At 41.3% G+C, this 15,437-nt stretch overlaps 1 protein-coding gene across 1 annotated transcript in view; it reads left to right on the top strand.

The window, feature by feature from the left end:
- Positions 1-15,437, top strand: part of MUSK (muscle associated receptor tyrosine kinase) — a 125,503-nt gene that overhangs the window by 71,798 nt on the left and 38,268 nt on the right. Inside the window, exons 6-9 of the mRNA XM_069964315.1 lie at positions 3,456-3,580; positions 5,165-5,324; positions 7,353-7,359; positions 9,309-9,572. Coding sequence (XP_069820416.1) covers positions 3,456-3,580; positions 5,165-5,324; positions 7,353-7,359; positions 9,309-9,572 — 556 coding nt within the window. The remainder of the gene's footprint in view (positions 1-3,455; positions 3,581-5,164; positions 5,325-7,352; positions 7,360-9,308; positions 9,573-15,437) is intronic.

Genomic DNA, 15,437 nt, shown 5'->3' with positions numbered 1-15,437 from the left:
CAACCCTGTAGGTGAAAAAATAAAAGCGCTATAAGAGTCACAATAAGGCCATTTTAAATATACCTATTTGCAAAAAATACGTTTTACTGGTAATAAAAATAGTAAAATGTTAGAAAACCTAGAAAACATGCATATTGCTGTGTTCAGACAGACCTATAGAATAAAGATAAAGTGCAGTACGTAAACATGGAAGCCCCCCAAAATTTGCGGAATCGCATTTTTTGACCCAAATTCACCCCATAAATGATATTTTGGGGGTTCTATCATTCATTTTATGGCAGATTGAAAGATGCCATTACAATTAACTCCTGTACTGGAAAAAAAGCCCTCACATGGCCCTGTAGGTGGAAAAATGAAAGAAAAAATGCAAAAGTGACAATTGGCCCGATCCTTAAAGCGACTCTGTACCCACAATCTGACCCCCCCCCCCCTAATCGCTTGTACCTTCGGATAGCTGCTTTTAATCCAAGATCTGTCCTGGGGTTTGTTTGGCAGGTGATGCAGCTATTGTCCTAAAAAAAAAAACTTTTAAACTGGCCGGGGCTTAGAATATCTATGCATTAGGCTGGCACAACCTCTCTGTCCCTCCTCCCCACCACCCTCTTTATCATTAGGAATGCTCCAAGCAGATTGTCTCCTATTCCCCACCTGTGTCAGCACGGCACATGGGCTGGATCATTAAGGCACTTGTACAATGTTCAGACAGGAGAAAATGTTCCAGTGGCATGATGAAGAGGGTGGCGAGGAGGGACGGAGGGGGGTGTGCAAAGTTAGGGAACAGATACTCCCCTTGGGCACGGGGCTGCAAGTTTAAAAGTTGTTTTTTAGGACAATAACTGCATCACCTGCCGAACGGACCCCAGGACAGATCTTAACCGAAGGTACAAGTGGTTTGGGGGGGGGGGGGTCAGATTGTGGGTATAGAGTTGCTTTAAGGTCAATTCAGGCCTGGTCCTTAAGGGGTTAAACTAGGGTTGCATCTTATAGTCAGATACGTTTTTTAATGTGGAAAAAATATAGAATATAAAAATATAGAGAAATGCTACAAAGTAAGAATGTCAAATATTATATCAATTAAAATACATAGGAGGAGATTTATCAAACATGGTATTAAGTGAAACTGGCTCAGTTGCCCCTAGCAACCAATCAGATTCCACCTTTCATTCCCTACAGACTGGGAAATGAAAGGTGGAATCTGATTGGTCACTAGGAGCAATTGAGCCAGTTTCATTTTACACCATGTTTGATAAATCTTCCCCATATTTTATAAACAGAAGAAAAATTAAAATCAGATCAATATTTGGTGAGACCACCTCTTGCCAATGGCATCCTTCTGCTAAGTACAATTGCACACAGTTTATGAACGAACTCAGAAAGGAGGTTGTTCCGTACATCTTGAAGAAATAACCACATCTTCCTTCTGTCTCTTTATGTATTGTAATGTAATGCCAGACAGATTCAATGATGTTGAGATCAGGCCTCTGTGGGGACCATATCATCACTTCCAGGACTCCTTGTTCTTTTTTACACAAAAAGAAACTTTTAGTGACATTGGTTGTATGTTTGGGAACCTTGTACTGCTGCAGAATAAAAATGTAGAGCCAACAGATGCCTTACTGTCTATGGTGATATATATCATCATATATTTATTTATCCCCCCACACCTCCCCTTGGCACTTAGAGGGAGGCACATTTTTCTTCAGGAAAGTAGTGGTGTAGATTTTCAGATTGCCTGATTTTCATTATGACAGCACTCCAGATGTTTTATTCATGTGCCTTGCAGGAAATGACTTTGGATACTTACATATAACCAAGTGAAGTCATAGAAGAATTTCAGAGGGCTCAGCTCATATATGCTACAGTGATGTGTATTAGAGATGAGCGAACCTGGAGCATGCTCGAGTCCATCCAAACCCAATCGTTCGGCATTTGATTAGCGGTGGCTGCTGAAGTTGGATAAAGCCCTAAGGCTATGTGGAAATCATGGATATAGTCATCGGCTGTATCCATGTTTTCCAGACAACCTTAGAGCTTTATCCAACTTCAGCAGCCCCCGCTAATCAAATGCTGATCGTTCGGGTTCAGATGGACTCTAGCATGCTCCAGGTTCGCTCATCTCTAATGTGTATGCAAACGAATAACCTCACTCCTTTCTTTTATCACATTAAAATGTTAGCAATACAAATGTGTATACAGGGAAAAGGTAACATATTAAATATTGTGCTTGCAAAGAAAATAGTATTAATAGTATATCTATTACTAATACCAGGTCGATAGGATCATGAGCTCAGACACTAAAATGCACCTTTAACAATTGATGTTTCCCTGGGCTTTTAGCTCAGAGACACTGACTGTATATTCCTGAAAATCTCATCACCAGCAATGACAGCACTTCTATCTATACCGTATTGGGATGAAGGCTGCTGGGAAAGTGGTTTCTAAAGTCTGATATAACTCAATGTTCCCCTGCTGCTAAAAATGTCACTGCAGTATACTTTAAGGGTAGCTCCACATATACCGTATCGCAGCAGGATTTCGGCAGCAGATCCGCAGCAGATTTGATCTAAATAACTAAACACAGCATCAAATCTGTGCCATCAAATCTGCTGTGGATCATGTATGTGTGAACGCACCCTTATTATAGGTTTATGACCATTTTAAAATGACATTTTAAAAAGTTTTTCTGACATTTGTGCTAGCCCTGCTTTTCATAAAAATGTATATTGTTTTACCACTATATGCTATGTAAGCCCCTTTAAAAAGATTTTTGCATGAAATTCCTTCCACATGCTGGCAAATTTACTATAATTTATGCCAAAAAAGCAGTTTGCACCAAAATTTTCAACGAAAGCTGGTGCACATTAGAGATGAGCGAACCTGCCGAGGTTCGGGTTCGTATGAACCTGAACTCTCAGCGTCTGATTCCCACTGTCTGCAGCCTCCGTAAAGAGGGTGGATACAGCCGAAGGACCGCCTGGAAAACTGGGATACAGCCTATGGCTATGGCTGTATCCCAGTTTTTTCCAGGCGGTCCCCCGGCTGTATCCACCCTCTTCACGGAGCGGGCAGACATCGGGAATCAGGAGCCGAGAATTCAGGTTCAAACGAACCCGAACCTCGGCAGGTTCAATCATCTCTAGTGCACATGTGCATCTTATTTATTTAATGTTTTCGCCATCTGGAACATTTGTAGACTGTATATTGTAAGCTTATACTGCCTGTCTAAGATTTATTAAAGCAGCTCTGCAGAACAACTGCCACCTCTGCATCCCTGCTCCTTTTTTCCTGCATGGATCTGTATATGATAAAACTATTTTCAAAATCAATCAACTTAAAAAATCTAACTATTAGCTGTGAAAAAGTGAAAACAGATTTGAAGTATTATCATGTATGTCTGAATGACACCTAAGCAGATACATCCGTTGTGACCTTGTGAAACAATCCTTTCTTCATAGTGCTTGCCAGGATCATAAAAGCTCCAGAATCGCAGAATGTAACATTTGGTTCAGAAGTGTCTCTGAGGTGTACGGCTTCAGGGATTCCAGTCCCGTCTATCAGGTGGTTTGAAAATGGACAAGCTGTGAGTATACGGCATTTCATCTTGAACTGCTTACTACTTAATACACTTATTTTTATTAGTATGCATAGATATTATTACAAATGTAACACAAACACGGAGTTTTGTAAATGTAGCAGACCCTTGTCACAACACTTTTTAGCAAAGTAGCTACAGTAGTTTCTGAAATGTGGCTCTGTAGAGTGAGTTCTCTGTGGAATGATACAAAAGGCAAATTTTAATGATTCTTTGGCCCTAATCTTGCTTATTTCCTTTTTTGTATGTGTTTATGATCAGTTCAGGGAAGCCATATGAACAATAGGATATATAATGCTTACTGTGGAGAACTTAAAACATATTAACAACTTACAGACTGCTGAACCACTATGAGCTGGGTTCACTACTTATATTTCAGTCAGTATTGTGGTCCTCATATTGCTTCCAAAACCAGGAGTAGATTAAAAACACAGAAAGGATCTGATCACACAATGGTGAAATTGAGTGGATGGCCGCCATATAACAGTAAATAACTGCCATTATTTCAATATAACAGCCGTTGTTTTAAAATAACAGCAAATATTTGCCATTAAATGGCGGCCATCCACTCAATTTCAACATTGTGTGAACAGATTCTTTCTGTGTTTTTAATCCACTCCTGGTTTTCGTTGCAATATGAGGACCACAATACTGACTGAAATATACATAGTGTGAACCCAGCCTAAAGGTCTGACCAGTTTGCAAGTGACTCTGCAATAATGTTCCTAATGTTTGAGGTACAAAACAAACATTGTGAAATTTACCATTTGCCAAAGTCTGCCCTGTCTATCATTGGGATTTCTCTAGCTGGGTCACTCTAGCCACGTCTTATTGATCTACCCTATGCCTTCACAAGCCCTCATGACTACTAAACTCCAAACTTCCCACCACTCCGAATCATCCAATTTTCTGCACAACAAGCCCCAGAACAAAGAATGATCAGCACTGTCTCAGTCCAAGTCTTTGTTAGTAAATGGGCACCTCATCTTAAAGTACCACTTACTTTTAGCTTGTAATTACAACATAGTAGTTTTCCTGTAGCAGTATTACACTCAATATATCTTCCAGCAAGACCGTGTGACATGTCACATGGTTATGTCTGTCATTGGTTTGAAAAGCGGAACCAAGACTTCCAAGTTTTACCCTGGCCTCCAATTGAGCATCTGTGGGGCAACCTTGATCAATGTATTCAATAGATTCTCCCCGACACTTTCCAGCTGCAGTGAGATGCACTGTAGTCACCATGGCTCCAGATGCCTGTGACCCCCCCCCCCCCCCCCACACACACACACACACACACACACACCACCACCACCTTGCTAGGTCACTCCTAGCCCATCTGGGTACTGCATACTAGGTACTACATACTACATGGCAGTTAATATGGAAATAAATGTGTATATCAATAAAACATAACGGCGACAGCCTTTTATATAAAGTAGGAATATGAGCATTACCCACAATTACATCTTCTGTTTCTCCTGTTCTACTTACACATACTCTGTATATAGTGCTCGTCTGCAAATAGTCATGTGAAATAAAAAGCTGAATGTTCTCATATTCTTTTACAAGGTTTCACCAGAATCTGTTGAAGAAAACATCAAGGATGGGGTCATTTTCTCCAAGTTGCACATTGTAGCAACCAGACCAGGCCTGTTTACTTGCATGGCAGATAACAAACATAGTGGGAGCTTTGGAACAGCAAAGGCTGCAGCAACAATAAGCATATCAGGTTTGTCCAAAAATAATTGTCTAATGTATATCTAGCCTGATATAGTCAAATGATCATAGGTTATAGTAGTCCTAACAGCCCCTTGGAACCCAATGACCAGATCCCTCTATGCAACACTTATGATGTCATATTTACGGGTACCAGAAAGATGATTGATCTATTTTATGCTGTTTCTGAAGCAGTTTTTCATGCATTTTTTAGCCAAAGCAAGAAATTGATGCAAAGAGGAGTGGTATAAGGGGAGGGGGGTTTAATGACTTATATTTCTTTTTTTTATTATAACTGTATGTGTGACACTAGCTTACTGGCTCTATAGATAAGTCATCTTTCTGGCACCCAGTGAGTATGACAGAGTAAAAGTAAGCACACAAAAACACAAAAAAGTGCAGCTCACTGCTAATGGCAAGATACAGACCCAATACTGATATGAAAATCGCAGTGTTATATTTGCCGATATAAGATGGATCCTGCATGCCCAGAGCATAGGCTTATTACATGCCATGGAGAGGCTGTAGTATAGTGTAAGTCCACCCCGGGATGAGGCCACCTTATCGTTGGTGGGGTGGTTTGCACTATTTGCAAATGGTAACAAAGAGCCTCATTATTTTTATGGAGATTTTTAGCAGTTGGGGGGCTGCTTTTAGCTATTTTCATATCTGTATTGGGTCTTTATCTTGCGGTGAGCTGTTGCATTTTATTGTGTTTTTGTGTGTTTGCAATTTCAGCAATAGCAACGCGCTCCTGCCTAGTGTGGTGTTCTAGTGGAGATGGCCAAATTTGTCTTTTTTGCCAAAGTAAAAGTGTTACACTGGTAATGTTGGGCATTAGGTTAAAAGAGCTTATCCCCCGTCAAAAAAGTATGTCAGTATATACTGTGGCATACTGGCATTTCCTGAACAAATGTGTTGATTTGACTAAAATGTACAGCAGACTGCAAAATAATTGCATATGTTCAGGAAGTGAGTAAACTATGCACAGTGCAATATACTCAATGTGACTGCTGCCAGGATAGGCACTTTAGGTTGGCATACCATCGATAGGTTGCTGACATACCCAGAACATACTGGCAATGTCATACACTGGTAATTTGCAGTTCTTTGTGTATGTTTGTAGGTTATGTCCGCTATTCAATGAATAGTGGCCGCAGAAAACTGACGTCCCATAGTGATAACAGAAAAGCTATTCCAATCGTGACCACTAGATGGTACTGGTGCTGTTGAAGCATGGTCCCTCTCTGTGGTTCTCATTGGCATAGTGCCAAGACAAATTGATATTAATTTATCAGTGTATTATTATTTATATATTTTCTTTTAAATTGTATGCAGTTTGCACCGTACTATACTTTATAGACTGTTATATTACTACACAATTTATGATGTAATATAATGCTTAAAAAAGCTAATTTAATGAAGTTGTCACAATGTTATGTGCTAGTGCTTCTTCGGTTGCACATAATGTACATAGTATAACTAAACACAGCTTCAGATGGGGGTTAAAAGCACCTTCACATCATAGCTTTACACCTGCAACTTTGTGCTTTTGAATCAAGCCATTTACATTTTTCCATAAATGCAAATGCAAACGCTGCCAGGAAGAGGCCGATCGCTCTCATTGCCCAACATTTCCATACCTTACAGCACGCATCACAATGCTGTCAATCAAATGCAGGGGAAGAAGTCAATCAGTAAGAGGCAATGGAAGTGGTGGCACCTGAGATGACTGCCCCCATCCTGTGGGCAGCTCATGCTTATTTGCATTTATGAAAAAATTTTAATTTTGGAGGTTCCCAAATTGACTTTAACCCCTACCTTAAGCTGTGATTATTTAAACCATTTGAAACCATCTGTCAAATTTACTTTAATAAACAACAAAATCAGCCAATGTAATTTGTTACATCCTTTGCCCAATGTTCTCAAGTTCACAAAAAGACCCCTAGAACTAATGTAAAATCATTCACATGTTGCTAACTTCACTTTTTTTTCTCCAAATGGAATTTTCCTGCAACTGGATATTGTTTATTACCTGAAGAATGGAGGTAGGACTTAATTTTTTTTAAATAAATGAATATAAAGCCTACGCTTTTTATGAATGTTGTCTATAGATTGTAGACTGGTCCAGTAGATTGCACATTTACCTGGCATATATTTATCTATACTGTGATATTTGACAGATTGGGCCCATGTCATGAGGTCCAGAAGCTTCACAATACACCTCTTTATCCATACCTTGAATCTCTATTCTATAGGAATCTACGTGCACTTTTGCTGCTTTTCTGAACTTTCTTCTCTTCTATCACGTCATCTTAACTTCTTTGAAGATAACATTGATGCATTAACCCCTACCTCCCCTGACTTCTCAGAAGCAAGAAACTGAACCAAAATTCAAAATTTTAATTTGTAATTTTTAGTTTTATCATTAGATACTGACTTAAATTTAACCTTTATAGAGGGGTATAACATTATAATTTTTATATTAGGCATTCTAATGCTGCATTTACACGGAGCGATAATTTGCCCATTCGATCGTTTAACGATTTTGAAGCAACGATTTAGTTTTTATAATGATCAGCGTTTAGATGAATAAATCGTTAGAAAAAGCGTTAGAAAATTCGTTATTGCGATCGTTTTTAAGATCGCTTAAGCCCATCTTTCACATAGGGGGGATCTTTAAAAGACTGTTTACACAAAGCATTCTGCAAATTTTTATCGAACGACGTTTTGAGAACATGTTGAAAGATCAAAATGAACGATTGCTCGCTCGTTGCTTGATCGTTTGCTGTGTTCACACGGAACAACTATCGCTCAAATGCGATCGTTATTGCGAAAATTTGAACGAAAATCGCAGCCCAACCAGTCCTAATGGGGTGTGCTGTATTGATGAGTGGCATTGTCCCTTTGTTCTGGGTCTTAGCTCATAGACTTTCACAAAAACTACACTGATGAAATTTCAGAACATGAAAATATTTTAAGATTTTATACTATATTTTGGAATAAGACACATAGAAACATTTACTTCCTCTCCACCACATAACATGAAAAAGATATCACTGCATAGCACTGCTTGTGCTGGGCCATTGAAGATAATGGCCAGAAAAGGCCTCAGTAGCTTTACTGATTATAGGAATAGGGTGAGATAAGAATAAGATTTAATATTCTCTGAGGCTGCACTATTACCTAATGGATACACTATGACCTTCATTTTTTTGGAGGGGGCACGACTACTATGTGAAAGGTGCAGAGGTGGGCATTTCTATTCATGACTTAATCACAGTATGATGAGAAAATATGGTCCTGGTATAGCAGTAACATTAAAGTGTACCTGTTGTTATACCAAAATCTAAATCCACAGATAAATAAAGCAAGTTTGCAATTTAGGGTCTATTCACACGTCAGTATATTTTCCAATCCGCAATTTTGAATCCGTAAGCAATCCGCAAATTTTCATCCGTATTGCATCTGTATTGCATCCGTAAATACTGACCCTATAGACTTGTATTGGGTGTGTCAGTTACTGTCGATACTAGGGCCTGTCCTTTTTTTGGGGGGGGAACGAATTGCAGCCCAGTACACAACACAGATGTGTGTATGGGTCCATTGATATACATTGGTCCTATTTTTCTGAGGATCCACAATTGCGCACAGGAACAGGATGTGTGAATAGGGCCTTACATTTATTATTTTTTATTTTATTTTTTTTATCATGCTGTTAAACAAAGATATATTTACTTGTATCCAGGTCCAGTCTCCTGAAGGCAGCTTTTCAGACTTCAGTGCTGGTTGAAAAAAAAGAAACTGAACACATGAAGTCTGACCTGTAAAGAGAGTCACAGCTCAATATGTCTATCAATAACATAACTGCCTTCTCTGTGAGCTCAGATAACCTGGGAAACATTGGACATTTAGACAGAGCCATAACTGTCCATGGAGTACCAGGAGGTTTTCATTTATTTTCCTGGGAATAACAAGTTTTCCTCTTTGTTCTTAGGCTTTATAAAGGTGATGTAGGCTACTGCAGCAGCTACAGAGGAGACATATGCAATGCAGTGCTCACAAAGGACTCCTTGGTTTTCTTCAATGCATCTAATGCTGAACCAGAAGAAAGCCAGGAAATGCTTGCCCAAATAGCCTGGACTGAACTGAAAACTGTAAGCCCATTTTGTCGACCTGCAGCTGAAGCTTTACTCTGCAACCACTTTTTTCAGGAATGCAACCCAACGGGGGATGGTCCAGCTCCAAAACCATTATGCAGGTACTACATGTAAATCACTATCAACTTGACAAACTAAATGAACATGGATAAGCAGTAAAAGTTTCCATAACCATAATTCCTGACATACAGTACCATAATAATACAGTCTACAATAGCACTAAAGAATGTATGTCATAAAGACATAGGCACACCAAGGCTGGGTTCACCACATCGGAATCACAGCAGATTTCACACTGCAAGTTCCACAGCGAAATCTGATGTGATTCCCAACACTGTCGGGTTCAATAGGTTTACATGTTCGCAGGAGAGTATGTGAAGGGCCGTCCCCCTTAACCTGTGGCGGCCCGGTGAATACTTTACCAGTCCGTGCTCCGGCTTGCTTCCGTGGCTCCTGGCATCCTGACATCTGCTCAGCCAATCAGTGGCTGCGGAGGGACGGGATAGGGAGATCAGCCAAGCTGCTGCGTTAAAAATGGACTGGAGGAAGGAAGGCCGACTAGTAAGGAATTGAAATAGTCAAGATGGGAATGAATCAGAGCGACAATGAGAGTTTTAGCTAATTCAACAGTAAGGCCCCGTTCGCACTGAGCAAGAACGGTGGAATTCCTCTACAGAGCTCTCCACCGTGAAATCCCGATGTGCTCAGTGAATGAGAGGGCGCGCGTGCGTCCGCTTCATCCCCTCTCCGCTCAAAGAAATGACATTCGAGCGGAGAGCGGCGGCAGCGGCCGCGCGCGCGCCCCCTCATTCACTCAAAGCAGGACACTAAGCACGGCGGGATTCCAGATGCAGGTGACAAGAACAAGAAAAATATTGAATATGGGGAGTAAAGGACAGATCAGAGTCGAACATAACCCCAAGGCAGCGGGCTTTCTGCTGTGGGCAATTTATTGAGAAGTGGAATTTTTTTGTATGCAAGTATTGTAGGTTTTACCTCAGGAAGCGGAAAACCTAGAATCGGCTCTGTATGAAAGCACCTTTCATGGAGCTGATAGTGTTTGCCAGACTTAATCTAATTTTTATGCCCAGGCAAGTGTCAAGGAGGTAAGCTGCTTAAAGGGGTACTCCGGGCCAGCTGTATAATCTGTACCTGGTGGTCGTAGCGGAGTCCCGCCTTGGCCGCTGAATGGCTGAGCTGCCTCGTCACGTTTCAAGCCGCAACTCAGTCCAGGAAGCGGCCACAGGACGGAAGTATGGGGTGGCGCGATCCGGGAGCCGGCGCTGGAAACGGGGAGGTAAGTCACCGGAGCCTTCTATTTCCACCCCCTCCCCGGCCAGATACGGATTACCCCTTTAAGTGCCATACACTGGCATGCCTCTTCCCACCACCCAGCCCTTCAGTAACTAACTTAAGGTCCATTTAAACAGAAAGATTATCTGACAGATTATTTGCCAAAGATTTGGAGCCAAAGCCAGGAATGGATTTGAAAAGAGGAGAAATCTCAGGCTTTTCTTTATGACCTGATCTCTGTATATAGTCTGTTTCTGGCTTTGGCTTCAAATATTTGGCAGATAATCTGTCAGATAATCTTTCTGTGTAAATGGGCCCTTACAGGGCCCAGTACATAGGTCAAGGAAGAGCTGGGGGTGAGTGCAAGTTAGAAGACATGCCAGATAGTGGCACTTGAGCAGCTCATATCAACCTCATTTACACTTGGCTGGGAAATAAATGAGAGATTTTACTTCAGCTCCAGGAAAGGTACACTGTAGTATTATACCCTGACGGCTCTCCAACAGTGTCTGCAGCTCTCCGCAGCAAACACGGCTGGCAGATTCCCTTTAACATATCCTAAGATGTATGGTGTAAGCTTGTCATGTAACTGGAGCCTTTTCAGTCTTCTGATAGCAGGTCGGGAAATTTCAATGGAAATTTGGTTCTTTAACCCAATTAGAAACAATGTAATTGTTGACACACCTGTATTTTGTGCACCAGCCCTGCCGAAAAGCAACCCCACAACATGGTGTTGCCGCTCCTGTGCTTCACAGTTGGGATGGTCGTTGTTGGCTTGCAAACCTTGCTCTTTTTTTGTTCTATACATAACTAAGTTCATTATGGCTAAGCAGTCCCATTTTGTTTCATCAGACCAGAGGACGTTTTGCTGTTGATATAGATGCTTTTCTGCCTGTTGATGTTGTTTTGGAATTATTTGTATTATTTGTGTATATATATATATATATATATATATATATATATGTATGTATATATATATATATATTTGTATATTGTATATTATTATAAGTATGTTCATTTCTACAAGAAAGAATGTTGACAATTCATGGGTTTGGTATTCTGAAAGTACAGTTTAGTCGTTGTAAAATAACTTTCTCATGTACATTATGAATATTAATCATCACAGTTTTTAAATATTTGCTTAAAATTATATGATTTAAAAAATCCTTAATATATAGTAATTAAATGTTTTAAAGGGGTAGTGCGGCGCTAAGAAATTATTCACAAAATACACACATTACAAAGTTATACAACTTTGTAAATGTATGTTATGTATGTGAATCGCCCCCTTCCCCGTGTTCCCCCACCCCCGCACGTGGACCCGGAACATACCTGACGCGCGTCGTCCCCGATGCCGATCTTCTGTCAACGACGCAATCTTCGGGAGGACGGCCGAATCGCTGCAGCCGTCCCTGGTGCCAGCCCCCCTCTGCCTCGTCATCCGCTGCTCAGCCACGATTGGCTGAGCATAACTGAGATCGGGGTCGGGGACAATGCGCGTCAGGTATGTATGGTACACTACACTTCCGGGGTCTGGCGTGGGTGAGGAGGAACACGGGGAAGGGGGCGATTCACATACATAACATATATTACAAAGTTGTATAACTTTGTAATGTGTGTTATTTTGTGAATAATTTCTTAGCGCCGCACTACCCCTTTAAGTTGTCTGCCACATTGCTTATTACCTACTAGCCCAAAGTGTGGTGTTTACTGTGTAGCCCATTGTGTATGGCTACAAATAGTTATATAGGTCACTTCAGCATGCTAATCCTACATGCTCATTTGCAGCAGTAGGAGTCAAAGGAAGATGAATGGTTTGTCTATGGAACAGCAGATAATGGCATCTAGGAACTAAAGTGTGATCTGCAGTGCACAGTAATAAGTGCACAGAAGGGTTAAGGCCGCAAATGTCTAACATGCTTTGGCTGTCTAGGTGTGATGGGAATTGAAGTTTTGGAACAGCCTTTTAAAGTCAACAACAGAAACTGTGGCCCTGATGAACCAATGTGTCTGTGCCAGAAATCTGTCCAAAAAGTGGCACATAAGACGTTTCTTCACATTTATTATATGTTTTAGACACTATGCGCCAAAAATGTGGCAGAATTTGGCAAATCAATATTCTGGCGCACTGACTTAGTTTTTCAAATCTGACCTGTCGCACTTTACGTAGTAATAGCTCTGGGATACTTTAACTTATCCAAGCGATTCTGAGAATTAGTACTGACTAGGGATGGTCCGAACCTGCCAGACTCTCGGCAATGATTCCCGCTGTCTTAAGCCTCCGTGGAGAGGGTGGATACAGCGGGAGGACCGCCTGGAAAACCGGGATACAGCCACAGCCATGGGCTGTATCCCAGTTTTCCAGGCAGTCCTCCTGCTTTCGTACGAACCCGAACCTCTGCAGGTTCGGACCATCCCTAGTACTGACTGCAGCATCTATAGGGTTAACTGTTGGGATTGGAGCGCAGTTCCAGTCCGAAGAGTTATAGTGGGTGCCCAGCTCTGATTTACAGCCAGGACCCACTGCATGGGCACGGAAGACATAGGCACAGCCTCTGTTCCCGGGTCATCCCATGGGTGTAACTGTATGCCGATTTGCGGTAACTAGATGCAAAATTAGGCTTGCATAATGTGGGAAAGGATTAGAAAGCTATAGAACAACTAATCACTGCACATAATCAAAAAGCAATGCTTAAACTGAAAAAAATAAAAATATCTACACAGTAAACATAAACCTATTCCTCTCTGTAATTTAAAAAATATGGTTTATGCAGTAAGTCGTGTCTGGAGACTCTTGTCTTTTTCAACCTTGTTAACTAAGAAACTATGTAAAATACATGTAAGGGTATTTGCACACTACGGAATCCCGATGGGAAAATCCGCAGAGCATAGAATGGAGTCTATGGCACGGACGGAGACACGCAACACATTTTATGTCGGGATTCTGTAGTGTACACATACCCTAAAAAAGGATGTTTTGTGAATTTGATAATTTATCTAGTTTCAAATAATTATTCAGACTGACTAGGCATAATATACACCTCCAGTCATTTTATCCCCTATTAATGTCTACGTGACTCCAGCAATGGTCCCTCAGTATTTTCCATGATTAGAGAAGAGCGCAACTCTTGAAATACTGGTGGCTGAAGAAGTTTTATGCAGCCCGAGCAAGTGCAGAATAACATGAATACAGCCATAGGCTATGTTGACACTACTTAAGTTCCGAAGTAATCACAGCCATTGTAGGAAAGCGGCAACAACAGTCATGATTCCTACGAAAATTAGTGCTGCAGGCTAAGGGAATCCCGGACGGAGTGTATACACATAGTATACACTCTGGCAGGGATCCCTAGCGGCGCCACAAAAAACTGACATGTCAGTTTTCTGCGTGCGCCGACTTCAGCCAGTTCTCTGCGGCCGCTGACTCCGGCCACACGCTCCATTGTATGCATCAGGGAATTTAGATGCGGGCACGCACAGAGGCGTCTGCATCCGAATTCAGCAGCAGTGAAGATCATCCTGCCGGTACTGCAGTACCGGCTGGGATGATCTTCTCTGACACCAGCCATTCGGTGTCTCACACCATGTGAACATGGCTATAGGCTTTATCCATGTTTTCCAGGACTTCCTAGGGCTGCATCCAACTTCTTCAGCAAGATGCTAAATGACTGGGCTTGAGCATTCTCGAGTTGCGCTCATACCACTACAGAGCTTGTATGCCTCTTTAGTGCCTGATCACAGTTAAAGCCAAAACTCCCAGTTCCATTTGGCACCCACAACCCTACTCAGCAACTGCTATGAAAAGTAAATGCTGGATGACTGAGGTAGACAGTCCAGAAATCAGCATTGATTCCTCATGTCAGCAACATTTTATATCCCCTCAGCTGCCAGGACTTGAGCAAAAGTCAAGAACCTGCATCTATAAGGACAGGGATGAGACTCTATCAGCTGTTGGCTGTAATCTCTAGGTACCAGGCAGCTATTAAACATGTTAGTTTACACTACTGAAATGCGGCTTGTTAGGTCTCTGCCATCCTCAATTTGAAATAAAACTTGCATGAAATGTCTGGACTGATATAGCTGCTGTTGAAGCATTCCAGCTATTAAGATGCAGTGAACCGCCTCTCAAGGTCCCTCTGAGACTCATCCCTTTTATTCAGTTCTGGAACTTTTCCTTATAGCATTAAATGAGCTATTTGAAATATCATGAGTAGCCAAAACAAGAAGCCTTAGATTAATGTGATGCTGAGTGCATTTATATTTTAATGTTGACAGCTGCTGTTTGACCTTCATAAAATGAGGTGTTGATGTCAGTCAATTGGCCAGTGGGCTGACTTCCATGACTGCATAAAATGGTAAATCAGACCCAAGGAGTTCCAGCATATTCAAAATCATATTAGAAATAGAGATGGGCGAACTATATCCATGTTTTCCACATAGTCTTAGGGCTTTATCCAAGTTCAGCAGCCACCGCTAATCAAATGCCGAAAGTTCGGGTTCGGATCGACTCGAGCATGCTCGAGGTTCGCTCATCTCTAATTAGAAAGTTTCCACCATTTAGTGACATCTTTTACTGCTTCATTTGCACTAGTGGTACACCACTTCCCATTGCATATAGAGTCAACATGCTCTGCTGCACTGTATGAAGAATTTCACCATTCATATCAGTAGTT

This window comes from Dendropsophus ebraccatus, chromosome 3 (genome assembly GCF_027789765.1).
Source record: "Dendropsophus ebraccatus isolate aDenEbr1 chromosome 3, aDenEbr1.pat, whole genome shotgun sequence".
Classification (NCBI taxonomy): domain Eukaryota; kingdom Metazoa; phylum Chordata; class Amphibia; order Anura; family Hylidae; genus Dendropsophus; species Dendropsophus ebraccatus.
The sequence above is the reverse complement of the archived record's forward strand: the minus strand, read 5'-3'. Positions and strand labels throughout refer to the sequence as shown.